Source organism: Chiloscyllium plagiosum, chromosome 42 (genome assembly GCF_004010195.1).
Source record: "Chiloscyllium plagiosum isolate BGI_BamShark_2017 chromosome 42, ASM401019v2, whole genome shotgun sequence".
Taxonomy (NCBI): Eukaryota; Metazoa; Chordata; class Chondrichthyes; order Orectolobiformes; family Hemiscylliidae; genus Chiloscyllium; species Chiloscyllium plagiosum.
Window position 1 is genome coordinate 4,300,567 of NC_057751.1, and position 18,466 is coordinate 4,319,032.

The 18,466-nt window shown below is 48.7% G+C and overlaps 1 protein-coding gene across 3 annotated transcripts in view; it reads left to right on the forward strand.

The window, feature by feature from the left end:
* LOC122543031 (phospholipid phosphatase 4-like) overlaps positions 1–13,795 on the forward strand; it is a 21,347-nt gene extending 7,552 nt beyond the window's left edge. For all 3 annotated transcript variants that reach the window (XM_043681222.1, XM_043681220.1, XM_043681221.1), the window contains exons 5-9: positions 103–193; positions 650–713; positions 1,714–1,838; positions 7,385–7,555; positions 11,080–13,795. In XM_043681222.1, coding sequence (XP_043537157.1) covers positions 103–193; positions 650–713; positions 1,714–1,838; positions 7,385–7,555; positions 11,080–11,246 — 618 coding nt within the window. In that variant the 3' untranslated portion in view covers positions 11,247–13,795. The remainder of the gene's footprint in view (positions 1–102; positions 194–649; positions 714–1,713; positions 1,839–7,384; positions 7,556–11,079) is intronic.
* Positions 13,796–18,466: the final 4,671 nt, after the last annotated feature.

Below are 18,466 nucleotides of genomic sequence, written 5' to 3' on the forward strand. Positions count from 1 at the left end.
CCTCCTCCCTCTCTCCCCTCCTCCCTCTCTCCCCTCCTCCCTCTCTCCCCTCCTCCCTCTCTCCCCTCCTCCCTATCTTCCCCCCCTCTCTCCCCCTACCAGGCCATTTCATTCCTGACTCCACTGATGGTGATCCTGCTGATGAAGGTGCTGAATCGATCAGAAAACGGGGATGTGAAGGAGGGTTGTCTAGGTGAGCGACCTTTGTACGTTTAGTCTCCACGGGAAGCCAGGGCCCAGCGGAAGAATGTTCCTCTTGGAATAAACGGAGGGAGTCTTTCTGACGCACACCATTCCACAGGCCTCTTGAGCAGGCGAATGCAACTGCCAATGGGTGCACAGCAAGATCCCAAGTAAGCAGCCCGACTGAGGACTTTGTTTGATTGTAACTGGGTGCTGCTTGGGGGGTTGGGTGTCAGATATTGGTCTGAAACAGCTCCCTTCAGGGACAGGAGAAATGTTTTACACCCACACCGTCACTCCCTCAGGAGTGAAATTGATCCTTCTGCCTGCACTCACCAGCCTTGGCAAGTCGAGAGGGTGGGACTTTCTCCGGATCTCTGATGTACTCACTGATCAGTGACTGTCTGTAATCCCTCCTCGCTCCCCATGCTTCGGGCATCGCTAATTGTTGTCTTTTCCCATGCAGCTGCCTCCCTGGGTCTGGTTCTAAATGGAGTGATCACAAACACTTTGAAACTTGTGATTGGAAGGTAAGTCAGGACACACGTGACATTTTCCTGCAGCGATAGTGCAGGGGGTTATGTCCCACTGGACGGCCTGAGCATCCGAGCAGGGTCTGGACCTGAAAGCTGAAGATGTAATTCATCGTCTGGGGATTTCAAAACCCTGTGTGTTGCATCTCGGCTCACCCCCAGTGATAGCTCTGAAACCGTTCACCCTTAACGTGGTGATTCAGCACCTCAACTTGAACAAGTCATCAGCACATGGGCTTTGGAGTTGTCCAGGGGTTGGACCTTGACACACATTGGGTTATCTCCAGAAAGGCACATTGGGGACTAACTGTGTTCTGGTACAGAATGGCTGACCACAGTGCTGTGACAGAGCATCATTCGACGCCTGGTCATGCCAGTTATTCTCTGAATGACTCCCAGCACCTTATCCTCAGCAGCGACCAGGTCATGGCTAATCTCCCCAACCTTTAAAGAGCAGTAGACATCCACCAAAACACTTGGATCCCTTTGTCCCACAGGGCTGTGCAGTGTTTACTCAGACTGACAGGGACAAAGTTGCACTTGTTACTAGTTGCATTTATGACAACATTTAAAAGGCATCTGAATGGGTATATGAATAGGAAGGGTTTGGAGGGATGTGGGCCGGATGCCGGCAGGTGGGACTAGATTGGGTTGGGATATCTGTCGGCATGGGCCGAAGGGTCTGTTTCCGTGCTGTACATCTCTCTGACCAGTGTTGATGCTGGCTTTGATTTCCTTCTGTTGCAACTTTGGGAATGTATCTGTGGTGTTTGGTTCTCTGTGTATTTTGGACAGTGAGGGAGACTGTTGTGACTACTCTCTGGCAAATGCGGTTTGACCAGAATTGCTGCTGGGATTGTCAGTGGGTGCCTCCCATTTGTCTTGGATCTCTCACCGTCGAAATGATTTGACAGAGAAGGTGGTAGCTGGGCAGGGCTGACACATGGGCCATGCGCTGTGAAAGTTCAAGCTGGTGACTGTGTCCTCTGCTCTGCAGGCCACGTCCGGATTATTTTTACCGCTGCTTCCCGGATGGAGTGGTAACGGAGGACATGCAATGTACCGGTGACCCCGGCTCCATCATGGAGGGCCGGAAGAGCTTTCCCAGTGGTCACTCCTCCTGTAAGTACAACTGACCACACGTCCATTAGGTAACCGCGGAGACACATCCACGATATCCCCGCCCGCCTGGATCCTTCATTGTCCTCCTTCATGGGATGTGGGGTTTGCTGGTTACCTGTCCCTAATTGCCCTGGAGAAGGTGGTGGGGGAGCGCTGACTCCTTAAATCACTTCAGTCCTTCGGGTGGAAGTTGAGCCAGAATGCTATTTGGGAGGGTTTTTGAGGATTTACACTCAACAGGATCAAAACAATGCTGATAGCCAGCTCAGGTCTCTCTGCTACTCTTGTCCCTCGAAATCCTCAAAATTGTGGGTTTGGAAGGTGCTGTCTGAGGATCTTTGGTGAATTAATGCAGTGCATCATGTAGATGGTACACACTGCTGCTACTGAGGGTCGGTGATGTATGGAGTGAACACTTGTGGATGTGGTGCCACTCAAGCGGGGGCTGCTTTGTTCTGGATGGTGTTAAGCTGCTTGCGTGTTATTGGAGCTGCCCCCATCCAGGCAAGTGGGGAGTATTCCATCCCACTCCTGCCTTGTGGATGATGGACAGGCTTTGGGGAGTACTCACTGCAGTATTCTTACCCTCTCACCTGCTCTTAAAGCCACAATATCGAACTTGGAACATGACAGCGCAGCACAGGCCCTTGGCCCTCGACGTTGTGCCGACCTGTGGAACCAATCTGAAGACCATCTAACCTACACTATTCCATTCTCGTACATATGTTTATTCAATGAACCATTTAAATGCCCTTAAAGTTGGCGAGCCTACGACTGATGCAGACAGTCCATTCCACGCTCCTACTACTCTCTGATTAAACAGACTACCTCTGACATCTGTCCTCTATCTATCACCCTCAATTTAAAGCTGTGTCCCCTCGTGCTAGCCATCGCCATCCGAGGAAAAAGGCTCTCCCTGTCCACCCTATCTAACCCTCTGATTATCTTATATGAATCAATTAAGTCACCTCTCAACCTTCTTCTCTCCAACGAGAACAGCCTCAAGGCCCTCAGCCTTTCCTCAGAAGACCTTCCCTCCCAACCAGGCAACATCCCAGTAAATGTCCTCTGAACCCTTTCCAAACCTTCCACATCCATCCAATAATGTGGTGACGAGAACAGTACACAATGCACGCAAGTGCGGCCACACCCGAGTTTTGTACTGTTGCAGCATGACTTTGTGGCTCCGAAACTCAATCTCTCTACCAATAAAAGCTAACACACCACACGCCGCCTTAACCACCTTATCAACCTTGGTGGCACCTGTCAGGATCTATGCACATGGACGCTGAGATCTCTCTGCTCAGCTACACTACCAAGAATCTTATCATTAGCCCAGTATTCTTTATTCCTGTTACTCCTTCCAAAGTGAATCACTTCACACTTATCCACATTAAACTCCATCTGCTTCCTCTCGGCCCAGCTCTATGCAGCTTATCTATGTCTCTCTGTAACCTGCAACATCCTTCAGCATTATCCGCAACTCCACCGACCTTCGTGTCATCTGCATATTTATTTCAATGCCCTCATGCAGGTCACTTATTAAAAATGACAAACAGCAGTGGCCACAAAACAGATCCTTGTGGTGCAGCACTTGTAACTGAGCTCCAGGATAAACATTTCCCATCAACCACCACCCTCTGTCTTCTTTCAGCTAGCCAATTTCTGATTCATACCATGAAATCACCCTCAATCCCATGCCTCCGTATTTTGTGCAGTAGCCTACCATGGGGAACCTTATCAAATGCCTTACTGAAATCCATATACACCACATTTACTGCTTTACCCTCATCCACTTTTTGATCCATCTTAAAGAACTCAATAAGGTTTGTGAGGCACGACCTACCCTTCACAAAACCATGTTGACAATCCCTAATCAACTTATTCCTCTCTGAATGATTATAAATCCTATCTCTGACAACCTTTTCCAACACGATACCCACAACCAAAGTAAGGCTCTCTGGTCTGTGATTACCAGGGTTGTCTCTACACCCCTTCTTGAACAAGGGAACAACATTTGCTATCCTCCAGTCTTCTGGGGCTATTCCTGTCAACAATGATGACACAAATATCAAAGACAAAGGCTCTGCAATCTCCTTCCTGGCTTCCCAGAGCGTCCTAGGATAAATCCCATCTGGCCCAGGGGACTTATCTATTTTCACTCTTTCCAGAATTGCGAACACGTCCTCATTGTGAACCTCAATCACACCTAGTCTAGTAGCCTGTATCTCCGTATTCTCCTTGACAACATTGTCTTTTTCCAGTGTGAGTACTGGCAAAAAATATTCATTTAGCGCTTCCCCATCTCCTCTGACTCCACGCATAACTTCTCACTACTATCCTTAATTGGCAGTAATCTTATCTAGTCATTCTTTTATTCTGATATATCTGTAAAATGCTTTAGGGTTTTCCTTGATCCTATCTGCCAATGACTTCGCCTGTCCTCTCCTGGCTCTTCTTAGATCTCTCTTTTGGTCTTTCCTGGCTAACGTGTAACTCTCAAGCACCAGAACTGAGCCTTCACGTCTCATCCAAACATAAACCTCCTTCTTCCTCTTGACAAGAGATTCAACTTCCTTAGTAAACCACGGCTCCCTCACTCGACCACTTCCTCCCTGCCTGGCTGGTACATAGTTATCAAGGACCTGCAGTAGCTGTGCCCATCCCCTGCAGTTTCCTTCCCCATCCTATGCATCCTAAATCTTGCCTGAATGCATCATAATTCTCTTTTCTCCACTTATAACTCTTGCCCTACGGTATACCTTTCCATTGCTAAAGTAAACATTGTGGTCACGATCATCAAAGTGCTCACCCACCTCCAAATCTAACACCTGGCCTGGTTCTTTCCCCAATACCAAATCCAATGTGGCCTCACCCCTTGTTGGCCTGTCTATATACTGTGTCAAAAAACCCTCCTCCACACATGGGACAAAAACTGACCCATCTAAAGTACTTGAACTATAGTATTCCCAGTCAATATTTGGAAAGTTAAAGCCCCCACATTAACTAGTCTGTTACTCTCATTTTTATCCAGAATCATCTTTGCTATCCTTTCCTCAACACCTCTGGAACTATTCAGATGCCGATAGAAAATTACCAACAGGGTGGCCTCTCCTTTCTTGTTTCTAAACTCAGCTATGCTACCTCAGTAGACGAATCCTCAAACATCCTTTCTGCCACCGTAATACTGTCCTTGACTAACAATGCCACACCTCCCCCACTTTTACCATTTTCTCTGTCTTTACTGAATCATCTAAACCCCAGAACCTGCAACAACCATTCCTGTCCCTGCTCCATCCATGTCTCCAAAATGAACACAGCATTCGAAGATCCAGGTACCAACTTATGCTGCAAGTTTATCCACCTTATTCCAGACGTTACAGACACTCTTTAACCCACCTTCCTGCTTGCCAGTGCATTCTTGCAACCTTGAAACCATATTTCTGACCTCACTGCTCTCAATCTCTTGGACACTGGAACTGCAATTTAGATTCCCAATCCCCTGCTGAATTAGTTTAAACCCTCCCGAACAGCATTAGCAAATTTCCTCACCTCACAGGATCTTGGTACCCCTCTGGTTCATGTGTAGACCATCCTGCTTGTAGAGGTCTCACCTACCCCAGAATGAGCCCCAATTATCCAGGTATCGGATACCCTCCCACCTGCACCATCCATGTAGCCACGTGTTCAACTCCTCTCTCTCCCAATTCCTCACCTCGTTAGCACGTGGCACGGGCATCAAACCAGAGAGGACAGCTCTGTTTGTTCTAGCTCTAAGCTTCAACCCAACTCCCTGAATTTCTGCCTGAAATCCCCATCCCTTTTCCTACCTATGTCGTTAGTGCCGATGTGGACCATGACTTGGGGCTGCTGCCCCTCTCCCGCAAGGATCCCAAAAACACGATCCGAGACATCACGGACCCTGGCACCTGGTTACGCAACACGCCAACTGTGAGTCTCTCTTGTTCCTACAGAACCTCCTATCTGTCCCCCTAACTATGGTGTCCCCAATGACGAATGCACTGCTCCTCTCTCCCTTTCCCTTCTGAGCAACAGGGACAGACTCTGTGCCAGAGACCATGGCTTACCCCAGTAAGCCATTCCCCCGCCCCCAACAGTATGCAAAACGGTGTACTTGTTATTAAGAGGAATGGCCACAGGGATTCCCTGCACTGTCTGCCGGTTCCCTTCCTGTCCCCTGACAGTAACCCATCTGCCTTTTTCTTGCACATGAGGTGTGACTGCCTGCCTGTAACTCCTCTCAATAACCCCCTCCACCTCCCGAGTGATCTGAAGTGCATCCAGCTCCAGTTCCCTCATGCAGTTTCCGAGGAGCTGGATATGGGTTCATGTCCCGCAGGTGAGGTCACCAGGGACACTATGGTGACCCTTAGCTCCCACATTGTACAGGAGGAATATTCAACTGACCAAACCTCCATCCCCACTGTTGTAAATTCCCAAAGAGACTGGAGAAAAATAAAGAACCAAAAAAAAGCTAATTACCTTACCAATCTGGTGAATAGAACCTTTTTTTTATTAGAGCAGGAGGAGGATGGGTGAGAGACACTACTGAAGTAGTGTTTCGGGTAACTGCCCAAATATATCTTGACTTACTCAGTAGTCCCGTGTCCGCTCCTGCTCAGCGTGCGCTCTGCCTATTCACAAGGGAAGCTTTGAAATCAGTGCTTCTCTTTCCCATCACCCCCTGGTTGATGCTCCTGCTCTTCCTGCTGCTGAAACAAGATAGTTAGAATGCCAGCGCAGTTCAGATTCTGTCCTGATGAGCCATGAATTGATGATTGGTTTCAATAACAGACCCCAGGACGCAGATATGATTGAGGGAAGGAAATGCCAATGAACAGTGAGGGGAGATGGTCAGACATCTCACTTGTGGAAGTTATTTGCTCACTCCCTCCCCCAGCTGATGGATGGTCGAGTGTACTGACCTGAAGTTCACTGTGTATCGGTTGGTGAAGGTCACCTTGTGTCAGTCTGTGGCACCAATGGAAGATGGAATGCATTATTCAGCTCGAGCTCAGGCTGTTTGTCACTCACTCTCCCGAGATGCTGACCACACTGGGCAGTTCCTGTAACCCAGGCACTTGCAGTGATGATGCAGATGAGCAGCCTCTCACTGAGCATGGTGTCTGACACCAGAGCAGAAAAGGCAGGAACAGGCCCTTCAACCCCTCCAGCCCTGCTCTGCCATTCCGTATGGTCATGGCTGATCAGATAGTCACCTTGAATCCCTAGCCCCTCTCTTCCTCCCGATAAGCTTTCAGCTGTCAGTTTGGTCAGAGGTGGCTGACACTGGGGTGGTGTGGATTTGGCTGTGTTGAACTGCTCGCTGAGGAAGCTGTCGCAGTCAGTGTTGTTTGCAGAGGGGTAGTGTTGTTATGCTCTCCACCTGTCCCCTCCTTCCCCCTCCCTCCCAAGCTGAACCCCCATGAGAGTGAAGGAGGGAGTTTGGCTGTTGAGTCGAGCCTGTGTTTGAGCCGTATCACCCGGTTATTATCGTGGTTCTTGTTCTTGTTGTTCCCACACAGTTGCGTTTGCCGGGCTGGGCTTCACCACCTTCTACCTGGGAGGGAAGCTGCACTGTTTTTCATCGAGGGGCCGTGGCAAAGGCTGGAGGCTGTGTGCAACACTGCTGCCCGTCTACATCGCGGCCATGATCGCACTGTCCCGCGCCTGTGATTACAGACACCACTGGCAAGGTAAGAGCCCCGCACTGACAGTCCCACCCCTCACTGCACCGTCCCCCAGCCCACTGCGAAGTAGCCATGCTCACACTCTGTCTCTCACATTATTTCTCTCTCTCTTTCACACTCTGTCCTCTATTGCACACTCTCCCTCTCACGCAATCTTACACTCTCGCTCTCTCTCTCTCTCTCTCTGTCACAGTGTGTTTGGTGCATGCTGTGTCTGGCATATGCTCTCGCCCACGCTTTCTTTCGCGCTTCCCCATACACACTTATGCTCGTGCTCTTGCGTGCTTCCCCCATGCTCTTTCGCAATCGCATACCCCTGTGCTCTCTTGCTCGAGCTTGCCCACTCTCTCTTGTGCTCCCATGCATGCTCTTGCGCTCCCTCGCATTCCCCCGCGCTCTCTCGCGCTCGCACTTCCTGGCACTCTCTCGCGCCCGTGCTGTCTTGCGCTTACGCTCCCCCGCTCTCGCGCTCCCCTGCGGTCCCTTGCTCTCTATCTGTCCCCCGCGCGCTCGCTCTCCCCCTCCCCGTGCTATCACACTCTCACTCCACACACTCTATCACTCTTTCTCTCCGCTGTCTGACACCCTCTCTCTCCTGCAGTGTCCCTTTGCCGGCTGCGTATTCCCAGCTGACAATCCCTCAGCTGCTGCGTTGGGAAAATTCTGACTGGAGCTTGCAGTGGGCAGGAAAGACCTCACGTCCCTTGGAGCTGTTGGTTTCCTTGTCTGTCTCTACTGGTTGTTGCAGTGACCTGAGCTTGATGAGCACCATTGACCTGCTCAGGCCCTGCTTTCTGAGCAGGATGTCTTGTGGAAATGAGCTGTTGGAATTCTCCAGTCCATTTTCCCCATCTGTACGCTGACTGAGTGACTGACTGACAGATGGACGCTGGCTGCCACACCCACACAGCTTCCATTTTCCCTTCCCTCGTTTTTTTATATGTATCTTCTCATGGTGTCTCTCCCAAATCTGACATCGGCTCAACCCTGCAATCCTCTCTGCTCCCCAACTTCCTCCAACTCTGGTCTTGTGCACATTCCTGATTTTGAACATAACCCCCTCCTGTGCCGTAAACTGTTTCAGCGCCAGTCTCCTTCCTCGCACACTGCCTCGGTCTCCTCCTCAAAGATGCAACTGAATACCTCCTCCTGGGACTGGACTTGTTGTCACCCAGTCTCCACACCCTGTGTGGGGCTCGGGGCTGAAATGAGTTTGGATGCGTACTGGGATGTACGATGATTCTGTCGTCCCAATCTGTGATGAAATTATAGCAGGTGTAGACAGGCAGCAACTGCTCGGTGAAGCTGTGTTTCAGGGAATGCTCAGTAGGAGGAAGTGTAACCCAGTGATGGCCCATTGGACTGCGGATCACAAGATCCCTGGTTCCAATCCGTGAGTACCCTTGGACAGGGAATTGTCATTCTGGGAATGTGAACCGTGTGTTCTGTCTGACCATGGTTTTTTGGAATTGTACGTGAGGTTTGAAGGTGAGGAAGTGCACTCCAAAGCAAGCAAGGGTGCTCAATTTGAAGATGGAAAATTCGGAAGGCATTAGGTACAAATTGGACGAGATGGATTGGGGAAATGGATGAAAAGGCATGACCAGACCTCGGCAACTCAGAGCTACGATCCTTTGAGGAGGTCACCAGGAATGTTGATGAGGATCAGGAATTTGATGTGGCCACTGTGAACATTAGCAAGGCTTGAGAGAAGCTTCCTGGGTGCAGTCTGGGCAAGACGTGAAAAGGCCATGGGTTCCTTGGCACAGTGAGACCCAGGGAGCAAGGTGACTATCTGTGGAGGATTTTTGTGTGGCTGCAGTTCCAGCACATGGCTTGCTGCTGGAGTCCCTGCTGTTGGTGGTCTACATTGCTAACTTGGACATAAGCATAGGGAGTGGGCAGAGTGGTAAATAGAGAGGAGATGGCCGTGTAGGAGGCTATCACACACCAGTCATCTGGACAGACCACAGTGGCAAATGGAATCTAATCCAGGAAAACTGTGAGATGGTTCACTTGGGCAAGGCAAGGGGTTACAGTGTGAAAGGTAGGAGCCTGGGATCCAGTGAAATCAGAGGGACATTCCAGTGCATAGCCTCAAGGTAGCAGGGCTGGTCCATGTGCTGGTGGACAGCATGTAAGATACTTCACTTTTGTTAGCCAAGGTACAGAACACACAAGCACAGCAATGTTACTGCAACTGTATGAAATGCTGGCCAGGTCCCAGGTAGAGCTGCAAATGTGTTGCTGGAAAAGCGCAGCAGGTCAGGCAGCATCCAAGGAGCAGGAGAATCGACATTTCGGGCATGAGCCCTTCTTCAGGAACATCCTGAAGAAGGGCTCATGCCCGAACCGTCGATTCTCCTGCTCCTTGGATGCTGCCTGACCTGCTGCGCTTTTCCAGTAACACATTTTCAGCTCTGATCTCCAGCATCTGCAGTCCTCACTTTCTCCTCAGTCCCAGAGAGAGCACTGAGTGCACTTCTGATTATCATATGACAGGAAGGAGGTGGTTACATGAGAGAAGCTGTGTGGAGGGGACTTAGCCAGATGCTGCTTGGTTTGGCGGGGAGGCTGTTGTCTGCGGAAGATTGGGAGGAGACCTGATGGACATGTCATTGGAAGTGAAGACGGGCACCAGTCGGGTGGAGAGGAAGGCACTTTTCACAGTGATGAAGCACTGGGGGTGTCCTTCTCAGGGAAGAGGTGGAAGGCTCAGACTGGAGTTGAGGAAGAACCTTTTCAGAGAGAGGCTGGGGGAAGGGTAGATCTCCCAGCCTGAGACCTTGCTGTTGTTCCATGAGGCAACTTCTGGGCAGTCCGTTGGGACGCCAGAACCTCCAGGACAATGTGTGAAAGGCTGCAAACCTAGCCAGAGGGTAGTGTGGGCATGATGGGCTGAATGGTCTCTTGTTAGGGTCTGTACTTGTAACCATATATACTGTCAAAAAATGATCAGTTCGCTGTGGCTGACAAACAAATGGAAGGGGATGACATCTGATTTTTCAAAGAAGTTAATAAAGTCGCAAACCCGAGGATTTAAGGACTCAGTCAAGGAGGTCGGAGGATCTGTGAAGGAAAGGGAGAATATTATTTGAAAGCACTCTGGTAAGAAAGATAAAACTAGAGTGCGAAAGCTTCTATTCCACGGAGTGTTACAGACAGAGTCCACAGGATTCATTGTGAGGAAAAGAAGAGAAGGCAAGTTGGAATGATGAAAGCACATGGGATTGAAGATCAGATGCTGGTCTAGATTAGTGATTGGTTCACAGACAGTCAGAATAAATGGGGCATTCCCCCTTTGGCAGGCCATGACGAGTACGGTGCTTGGGTCTCAGTTGGTACTGCTATTTGTCAATGATCTGGAGATGGGGACCAAATGTTCATCTCCAAATGTCCGGATGGTCCAGATGGAAGTGGGAATGTGTCCCATGCACTCATGATGGTATTAAAGAGCGGGTAGGACCGACGGGCTGAATGGCCTCCTCCTGCTTGTCCCCCGGGAATAACGTGCGATCCTTGTCTTGCAGATGTAGTGGCTGGTTCCCTGATTGGATTGACGGTGGCATACACCAGTTACCGGCAGCACTACCCATCCCTGTCTGACCAGGACTGTCACAAACCCTATCCGAAGACCAAGCTGTCTACAACTCAGGAGCGGAAACTCTCCAACCCTGCTTTCAAACTGGACGTATAGAGAGCCAGCGCTTCAGGGATGTGGACCAGGAAACATCCAGCCTCTCCTCGCCGTGTAAACTCGCTTCTCCTTTTATTTTTGGGACAGGGTTTGTGGGCGGGGGGGGGGGCAACATTTGCACATATTTATAATGGGACCTTGTGCAGCACTGTAACAAGTGCACATATGACTGACACACGCACTTACATGTACACACACGTACACCCGCACGCACACACATACACACATACACGTACACACAATATGTGTGCAAAGAAAGGGAATTAAATGGACCAGCAAGACACCAGAGCATTCAGATTTAATTAGTTCATGAAGTTAATGCGACTGATTTCCCCCCACCTTTTTTAAAATTTATCAACGCAAATCTTTTATTGTTCAAATTATGCTCGCATCTAAAACTTCACAAATAAAATCCAGATCATTCCAAGGCAATGCTACATCATGGTTGTAAGAAATAAGTGCATTTCTGAAGGTGCTGAGGGTTTGAGTGCAGGAATGTGCTGAACCGGCATGTTCTGGAGAGTTAACATCAGTGCCCCATCTGAACATTACACCGTACTGTATTCACTGAGACCAGTGCCTGGTGTTCACTCCCCAGAATAAGAGTGGAGGGATATCCTGTGACCACGGGTTCAGGTCTGTGGGTTTAGTCAGAGTTTGTGTCATTCCAGCCTCAGATCCCCATGAGGTGACCCAGTGCATGCCCTGTTCTGCTGAGTCACCCACAGACCATGCTGGGAAAGCTGAGCAATTTTCCTCACTGACCCCCACCCTGATCACTCCCTCGTCACTTTGACTGGTGCCCGGAGTTCACTTCCAAGTCAGTCCAGACAGAAATGCAGTCAGAAACCTTTTTCCAATTTCCCCAAATGAGGTTCACGCAAACATTAAAGCTAGGAGCAGGCCATTAAAACCCTTGAGCATGCTCTGCTATTCAACACCATCATGACTGATCTCACCGCTGCCTCAACGTCACATTCCTGACCTTTCAACCCGTTTCAGACTGAAAATCAGTCCGTGTGCTCCTCCTATTTATTCAGTGTCTTGTTATCCCCCGCCCACTGGGGAAGTGAACTCGGCGGATCGACGGGATATGTAATTTCATCTCATTTCTGCCACCTCTCATCCCAAAACTGTGCCCTTTTAGAGGTACAGCTCTCGTGTGAGCCAAACTCACGCACCTACAGCGCCTCACAACGGGTCTGTGCAGCCAATTTTCAAAAGAATCTGTGCCTGTCACCTGTGGCACTCATTTTCGTGAGACACTTGCTCACCCCGTCACCAAGACATGACATGGGTTATGGAGGTGGGGACAAAACACACTGCAGTACTGGCTGTGTGACCGTATCAGTGTTGAGACGGTTCTGTCAGGGAGATGGGTGGCAGGCTGCTCCTCAGTTCTGCCAGGCACTTCTCATGCTGCTTCCTGGGGTAAACCCCAGCTGAAGCTGTCTCCCTCAAGGAACCTGAGGGTTGTTTCTGGGGCTGAACCCAACCATTGCAGCCTTGCTAACCAGAGATGGGACCATGCATGCAGAGCCCCTCCCTGGGCTTTCCTTCCTGACCTGGCCACACTGCTGCGTCTGTGGAATTAGCATGGCATTGTGTATTTTGTATAGTGTTTTGGGGAGTGGGGGGTGGGGGAACAGTTCTTCCTGTGGATGGGGGTGTAGTGTGGTTCCAATGGCCAGAAAGTAGCCTGTTGACATTCGGTGCGCTGCAGGTCAGTGTGTCTCTGCTGTGCTGTGTCCAGGGAAGGAGTGCCCAATGTACAGCGCAATTTGGGAGGGGGGGATGCTTGGATATGACAGCAAGGTCCAGATGTATCCAAGCTGAGGACTTGGTTCAGTGCAGTGACCAACAGTCACACAGACATGCACACATCTCTTTCGCAACCCCCCCATCTCCAGTACCCCACAAAGCTGCAACATTGCACAGAAGGTAACCGCCCAGTATGGGGGGACCTGTTCCTGACCCTCCTGTTGACGGTAGGAGCACGGGTCTTATCAGAGTTGCAGCCTCGTTTCTCTCCGGCAGATAGGCTACTGCCTACACTATGCACTGAAATTGTTCCCCTCCTCTTTCACCACCTTCATCTCTGGCTACCCATCTGGAAGGTCTCAAATAGAGGTCCTGTCCAGCTGCAGGGTACATACTAGGGAGAGCTGTACCATCTTCAGACCTGCTTTGCACAGCAGCTTCTGGTCCCCGTCTCACCTACCCAGAGAATTTGACACACCACCAACCTTGCTGCTACTTTGAGATTCCAATGGGGTGCAGTCCCACAGGCAGAGGAAGGCTGAAGCAGCACATTGTTGTGCTGTTGGTGTTTACCTCCCGCCAGCCTCTGCGCTGGGTGGGCTGCAGGAACCAAATATTGTGTTTGTCAGTGATGTCTTGTAGTGTAAATATCCAGGGGCAGACTGTAATGTGGTCCAGATCTGTATTATGTCCCACACACCACCTGCAGCAAATAATGTCAAGTCAAGCCTGTGTATTCATGGAAAGTATTCTGTTTTGTGGTGAAATAAAACAAAGACTGAAGAAGACTAAGGTTCTCTGCGATTTATCAATGAAGGCATTGCACAGTGACACTGGCAACTGTTGATGAGTTACTGTCTGAGCCCCATGTCCCTCTGACCCTTGAGATGCAGGGCCCTGCATATGTACAGCTCGGATTTATTTCAGTATAGATACTATTCCCTCAGACATGCTCCAGGTTCACAGTCCGGGGTGGGTGACAGAGAGAGATCTGTAAGGTCTGAGTGTCGCTGTGGAGACCACAGCAGGCCTTGTGTGTTTTTTTTGTGAGGCACCTTGTTTGTTGAGTACCACCTGAGACGTTTAAGCAGGTCAGCCTGCGGTGATGCTCCTACTGCAGTACCGGGGGTGTGCTGCACTGTCACCTTGCAGTTCAGACACCGTACTGAGGCTCCGTTTGTCCAACACTTCACCGGCTCTAAATAAAAACCGAAAGAACTGTGGATGCTGGGAATCAGAAACCCAAAACAGACTCAACAGGTCGATGGAGAGAAATCTGAATTAACGTTTCACATTCGGTGACCCTTGCACAGTCTGGTGAAGGAGGACTGGTGGAATTGATGTGACGTTCAACAAGTGTTAGACAATGGCCTGCCTGTTAATAAGTTAGTGGGAGCTTGATGTGTGGAAATTAGCAGCTGCAAGCCCATTAACTTAGGCTGCACTCCTGAAGAAATCACCAAGGTGATGCAAGGTGCTCAGTGAATGCAAGTCTTCCTTCCGGATGGTCTTCAGTCTGATTAGCATTCTGTGATGGAATCCCCCGGGGGGGGACAGGGACTGTGTATCTGGGAGATTGTTGAGTGTTCTTCAGATCTGTAACATGTTCTGTGAAGGTCATCATGGCAAGAATGTTGGACAGGAAATTCCGCGCGAGCAAGTTATGAATAAGATAGATCTCTCAAGATAGAGCAGCAGTCAACCATTGAACATCCAATCGAGGGACAATTGGCCAAATGGTCTCTTGATTTGTCAAGCTGGGAAGTTTCAAATAAAATGGGAAAGGAATGTGAAGTAATTGGCTTGGAAATACTTCTTTGCAATTTGAGCAGTTGTTCCTGCTCACCAGTTGAACAATGTTTTTTCAAAGGTTTGTCGTAACTCTTTGTTTTTGTACTTTCTGCTTGTTTCTGAAGCCAACAATCTCTGATGCCCTTTCGGCAGTCTGAAATGGTTACTTGCCATGTTTGGATGAGGAAGTGGAAGGGTGGGTTAGTAAGTTTGCCGATGACACCAAAATCAGTGGAGTTGTGGATCATGAGGGGGGCTGTTGTCGGTTGCAATGGGACATTGACAGGATGCAGAGCTGTGCTGAGTAATGCAGATGGAGTTCAAACTAGAAAAGTGTGATTCATTTTGTAAGGTCGAATTTGAAGATTACAGGGTGAAAGGCAGGATTCTTGGCAGTGTGGAGGAACAAACGGATCTTGGGTTCCACGTCGACAGATCCCTTCAAGTTGATATAGATGTTACGAAGGCATATGATGTATTGGCTTTCAGTAGCAGAGGGATTTAATTTAAGAGCCACAAGGTTATGCTGCAGCTCTAAAAAGCTTGGGATATGGTGTTCAGTTCTGGATGTGGAAGCTTTAGAGAGGGTGCAGAGGAGATTTAACAGAATGCTGCCTGGACTGAGGGCATGTCTTATGAAGAAAAGTTGAGAGAGTTAGGACTTTTCTTATTGGAGTGAAGGAGGATGAGAGGTGACTTGATAGAAGTGTACAAGGTGATGAGGCATAAATAAAGTGGATAGCCAAAGACTTTTTCTCAGTGGAAATGGCTATCACGAAGGGGCATCATTTTAAGGTAATTGGACGAAAGTTTGGGGGAGATGTTAGAGGTAGGTTCTTCACACAGAGTGGTGGATGCATGGAATGCACTGCCAGCATTGTTAGGAGACATTAGGGACATTTAAGCGACTCTTGGATAGGTACATGGATAAGAGTAAAATGGAGGGGTATGGAGGTTGATCTGATGTTCGAGTAGGATAAAAGGTTAGCACAACGTCGAGGGCTGAAGGGCCTGTACTGTTGTCTGTTCTATGCCCCTTGAGAAGGAGTAGATGAGGTGCGATTAGGCAAGAATTAGGATGCATAGAATGGGGTAGCAAAATGCAGGGGATGCAGACAATGGAAATGTGGAGCTGGTTTAAGGAACAGATATTGCGTGTCCTTGATAGGTATGTCCCTGTCAGGCAGGGAGGAAGTGATAAGGTAAGGGAACTGAGGTTTACTTGAGAAATTGCATCTGTTGTTAAGCAGAAGAAGGAGGCTTATGTGTTGATGAGGCAAGATGGTTCAGATGAGGCGATGGAGAGTTACAGATCAGCAAGGAAGGATTTAAAGAGAGAGTTAAGAAGAGCAAAGAGAGGACACGAGCAGTCTTTAGCAAATAGAATAAAGGAGAACCCTAAAGCTTTCTATAGGTATGTGAGGAATAAAAGGATAACTATGATAGGAACAGGGCCAGTCAAAGACAGAAGTGGAAGTTGAGTGTGGACCCTGTGGAGATCGGAAAGGTGCTAAATGAACATTTCTCACAGTTTTCACTCAGGAAAAGGAGAACATTGTACAGGAGAAGAATGAGGTACGAGATATTAGACAAGAAAGGATCGAGGTTAGTTACGAACAGGTATTATTAATTCAAGAAGGAGGGAAGGTAGACAAGTCCTCTGGGCCGGATGGTATTCTGTGTGAAGCTAGGGAAGGAAACAGCAGAGCTTTTGGCTTTGATATTTGAGCCGTCATTGTCTACAAATTTAGCGCCAGAGGACTGGAGGATTGCAACTGTTGTGCCCTTGTTCGAGAAGGGCAGTAGAGATGACCCAGATCATAATAGACCAATAAGCCTTACTTCTGTTGTAGGAAAGGTTTTGGAAAGGATTATAAGAGATAAGATTTATAATCATCGAGCAAGCAACAATTTGATTTCAGATCGTCAACATGCATTCGTCAGGTCATGTCTCTCAAACCTCATTGAGTTTTTTGAGAAGGTGACCAAGCAAGTAGATGAGGGTAGGGCAGTTGACGTGCTATACATGGTCTTCAGTAAAGCCTTTGATAAGGTTCCACATGGTAGGCTTTTGGAGAAAATGCAGTGGCATGGAATTGAGGGTGACTTAGCAGTTTGGATTAGAAACTGGCTTTCTGAAAGAAGGCAGCGAGTGGTGGTTGATGGAAAATATTCAGCCGGGAGTCCAGTTACTAGTGGTGTGCCACAAGGATCTGTTTTGGTACCACTGCTGATTGTCAGTTTTATAAATGACTTAGACGCAGACAAAGGTGGATGGATTAGTAAATTTGCAGACAGCACTAAAGTCGATGGAGTAGTAGGCAGTGTGGAAGAATGTTACAGGCTGCGGGGGGACTTGGATAAACTGCAAAATTGGGCTGAGAGGTGGCAAATGGAGTTCAATGCAGCTAAATGTGAGGTGATGCACTTTGGGAAGAATAACAGGAAGGCAGAGTACTGGGTCAATGGAAAGATTCTTGGTAGTGTGGATGTGCAGAGGATCTTGGAGTCTATGTGCACAGATCCCTGAAAGTTGCTACCCAGGTGGACAGTGCTGTGAAGAAGGCATACGGTGTGTTAGGTTTCATTGAGGGATTGAGTTCCGGAGCCGCAATATCATGCTGCAATTATACAAAACGCGAGTGCGGCCACACTTGGAATATTGTGTACAGTTCTGGTCTCCATATTTCGGTAAGGATGTGGAAGCATTGGAAAAGGTGCAGAGAAGATTTACCAGGATGTTGTCTGGTCTGGAGGGAAGGTCTTATGAGGAAAGGCTGAGAGACTTGAACCTGTTCTCATTGGAATGAAGATGGCTAAGAGGGGATTTGATAGAGACATATAAGGATGTTCAGAGGTTTAGGTTGGGTAGACAGTGAAAATATTTTTCCAAGGATGATTATGTCAGCTTGTACGAAGGGGTATAACTGTAAATTGAGGGGTGATAGATTTAAGACAGATGTCAGAGGCAGGTCCTTTACATAGAGAGTGGTGAGGACGTGGAATGCACGACCTGCTAATGTAGTCAACTCTGCCACATTAGGGAGATTTAAACAATCCCTGGATAAACACATAGATGATGAAGGGCTAGTATAGGGGGATGAGCTGAGAATAGTTCACCAGGTCGGCGCAACATCGAGGGCCGAATGAGCCTGCTCTGTGTTGTTTTGTTTTATAGTTCCATGTTGTTCTATATTGTTCTATTCTACAAACAATGCTGAATTTGCAATAAATACATGTATGTGACAATAAACCATACCAAATCTACCCCTCCTACCCCTTGCTGCCCATGTCGGTAGATACTAGCGTCTCACTTTCTGATGGCAAGCAGCAATAGGACAATCACTTGGACACCCTGGCATCGAACACACTTGAAGGCCAAGGTGCAACCACGAGGTTCAACTGAGTGAGGAACCCAAGAACCCTGAGGTTGCCCCTTCAAGGTCTGGACTTGAGGAGCAAACCTTCAGTCCACAGGATGCTAATTTTGGTCAGGGCTGATTTTTCCCCCATGTTCAACTGACCAGTCTTTATCCTGGGGATCATAACCTGATCTCAGTGCAAAGAGTGACACAGTATTTACAAGGATTATACAAAGTTCACCAGGATGTTGCCAGGATTGAAGCTACAGGGAGAAGCTGAACGGACTGGGGCTGTTTTCTCTGGAG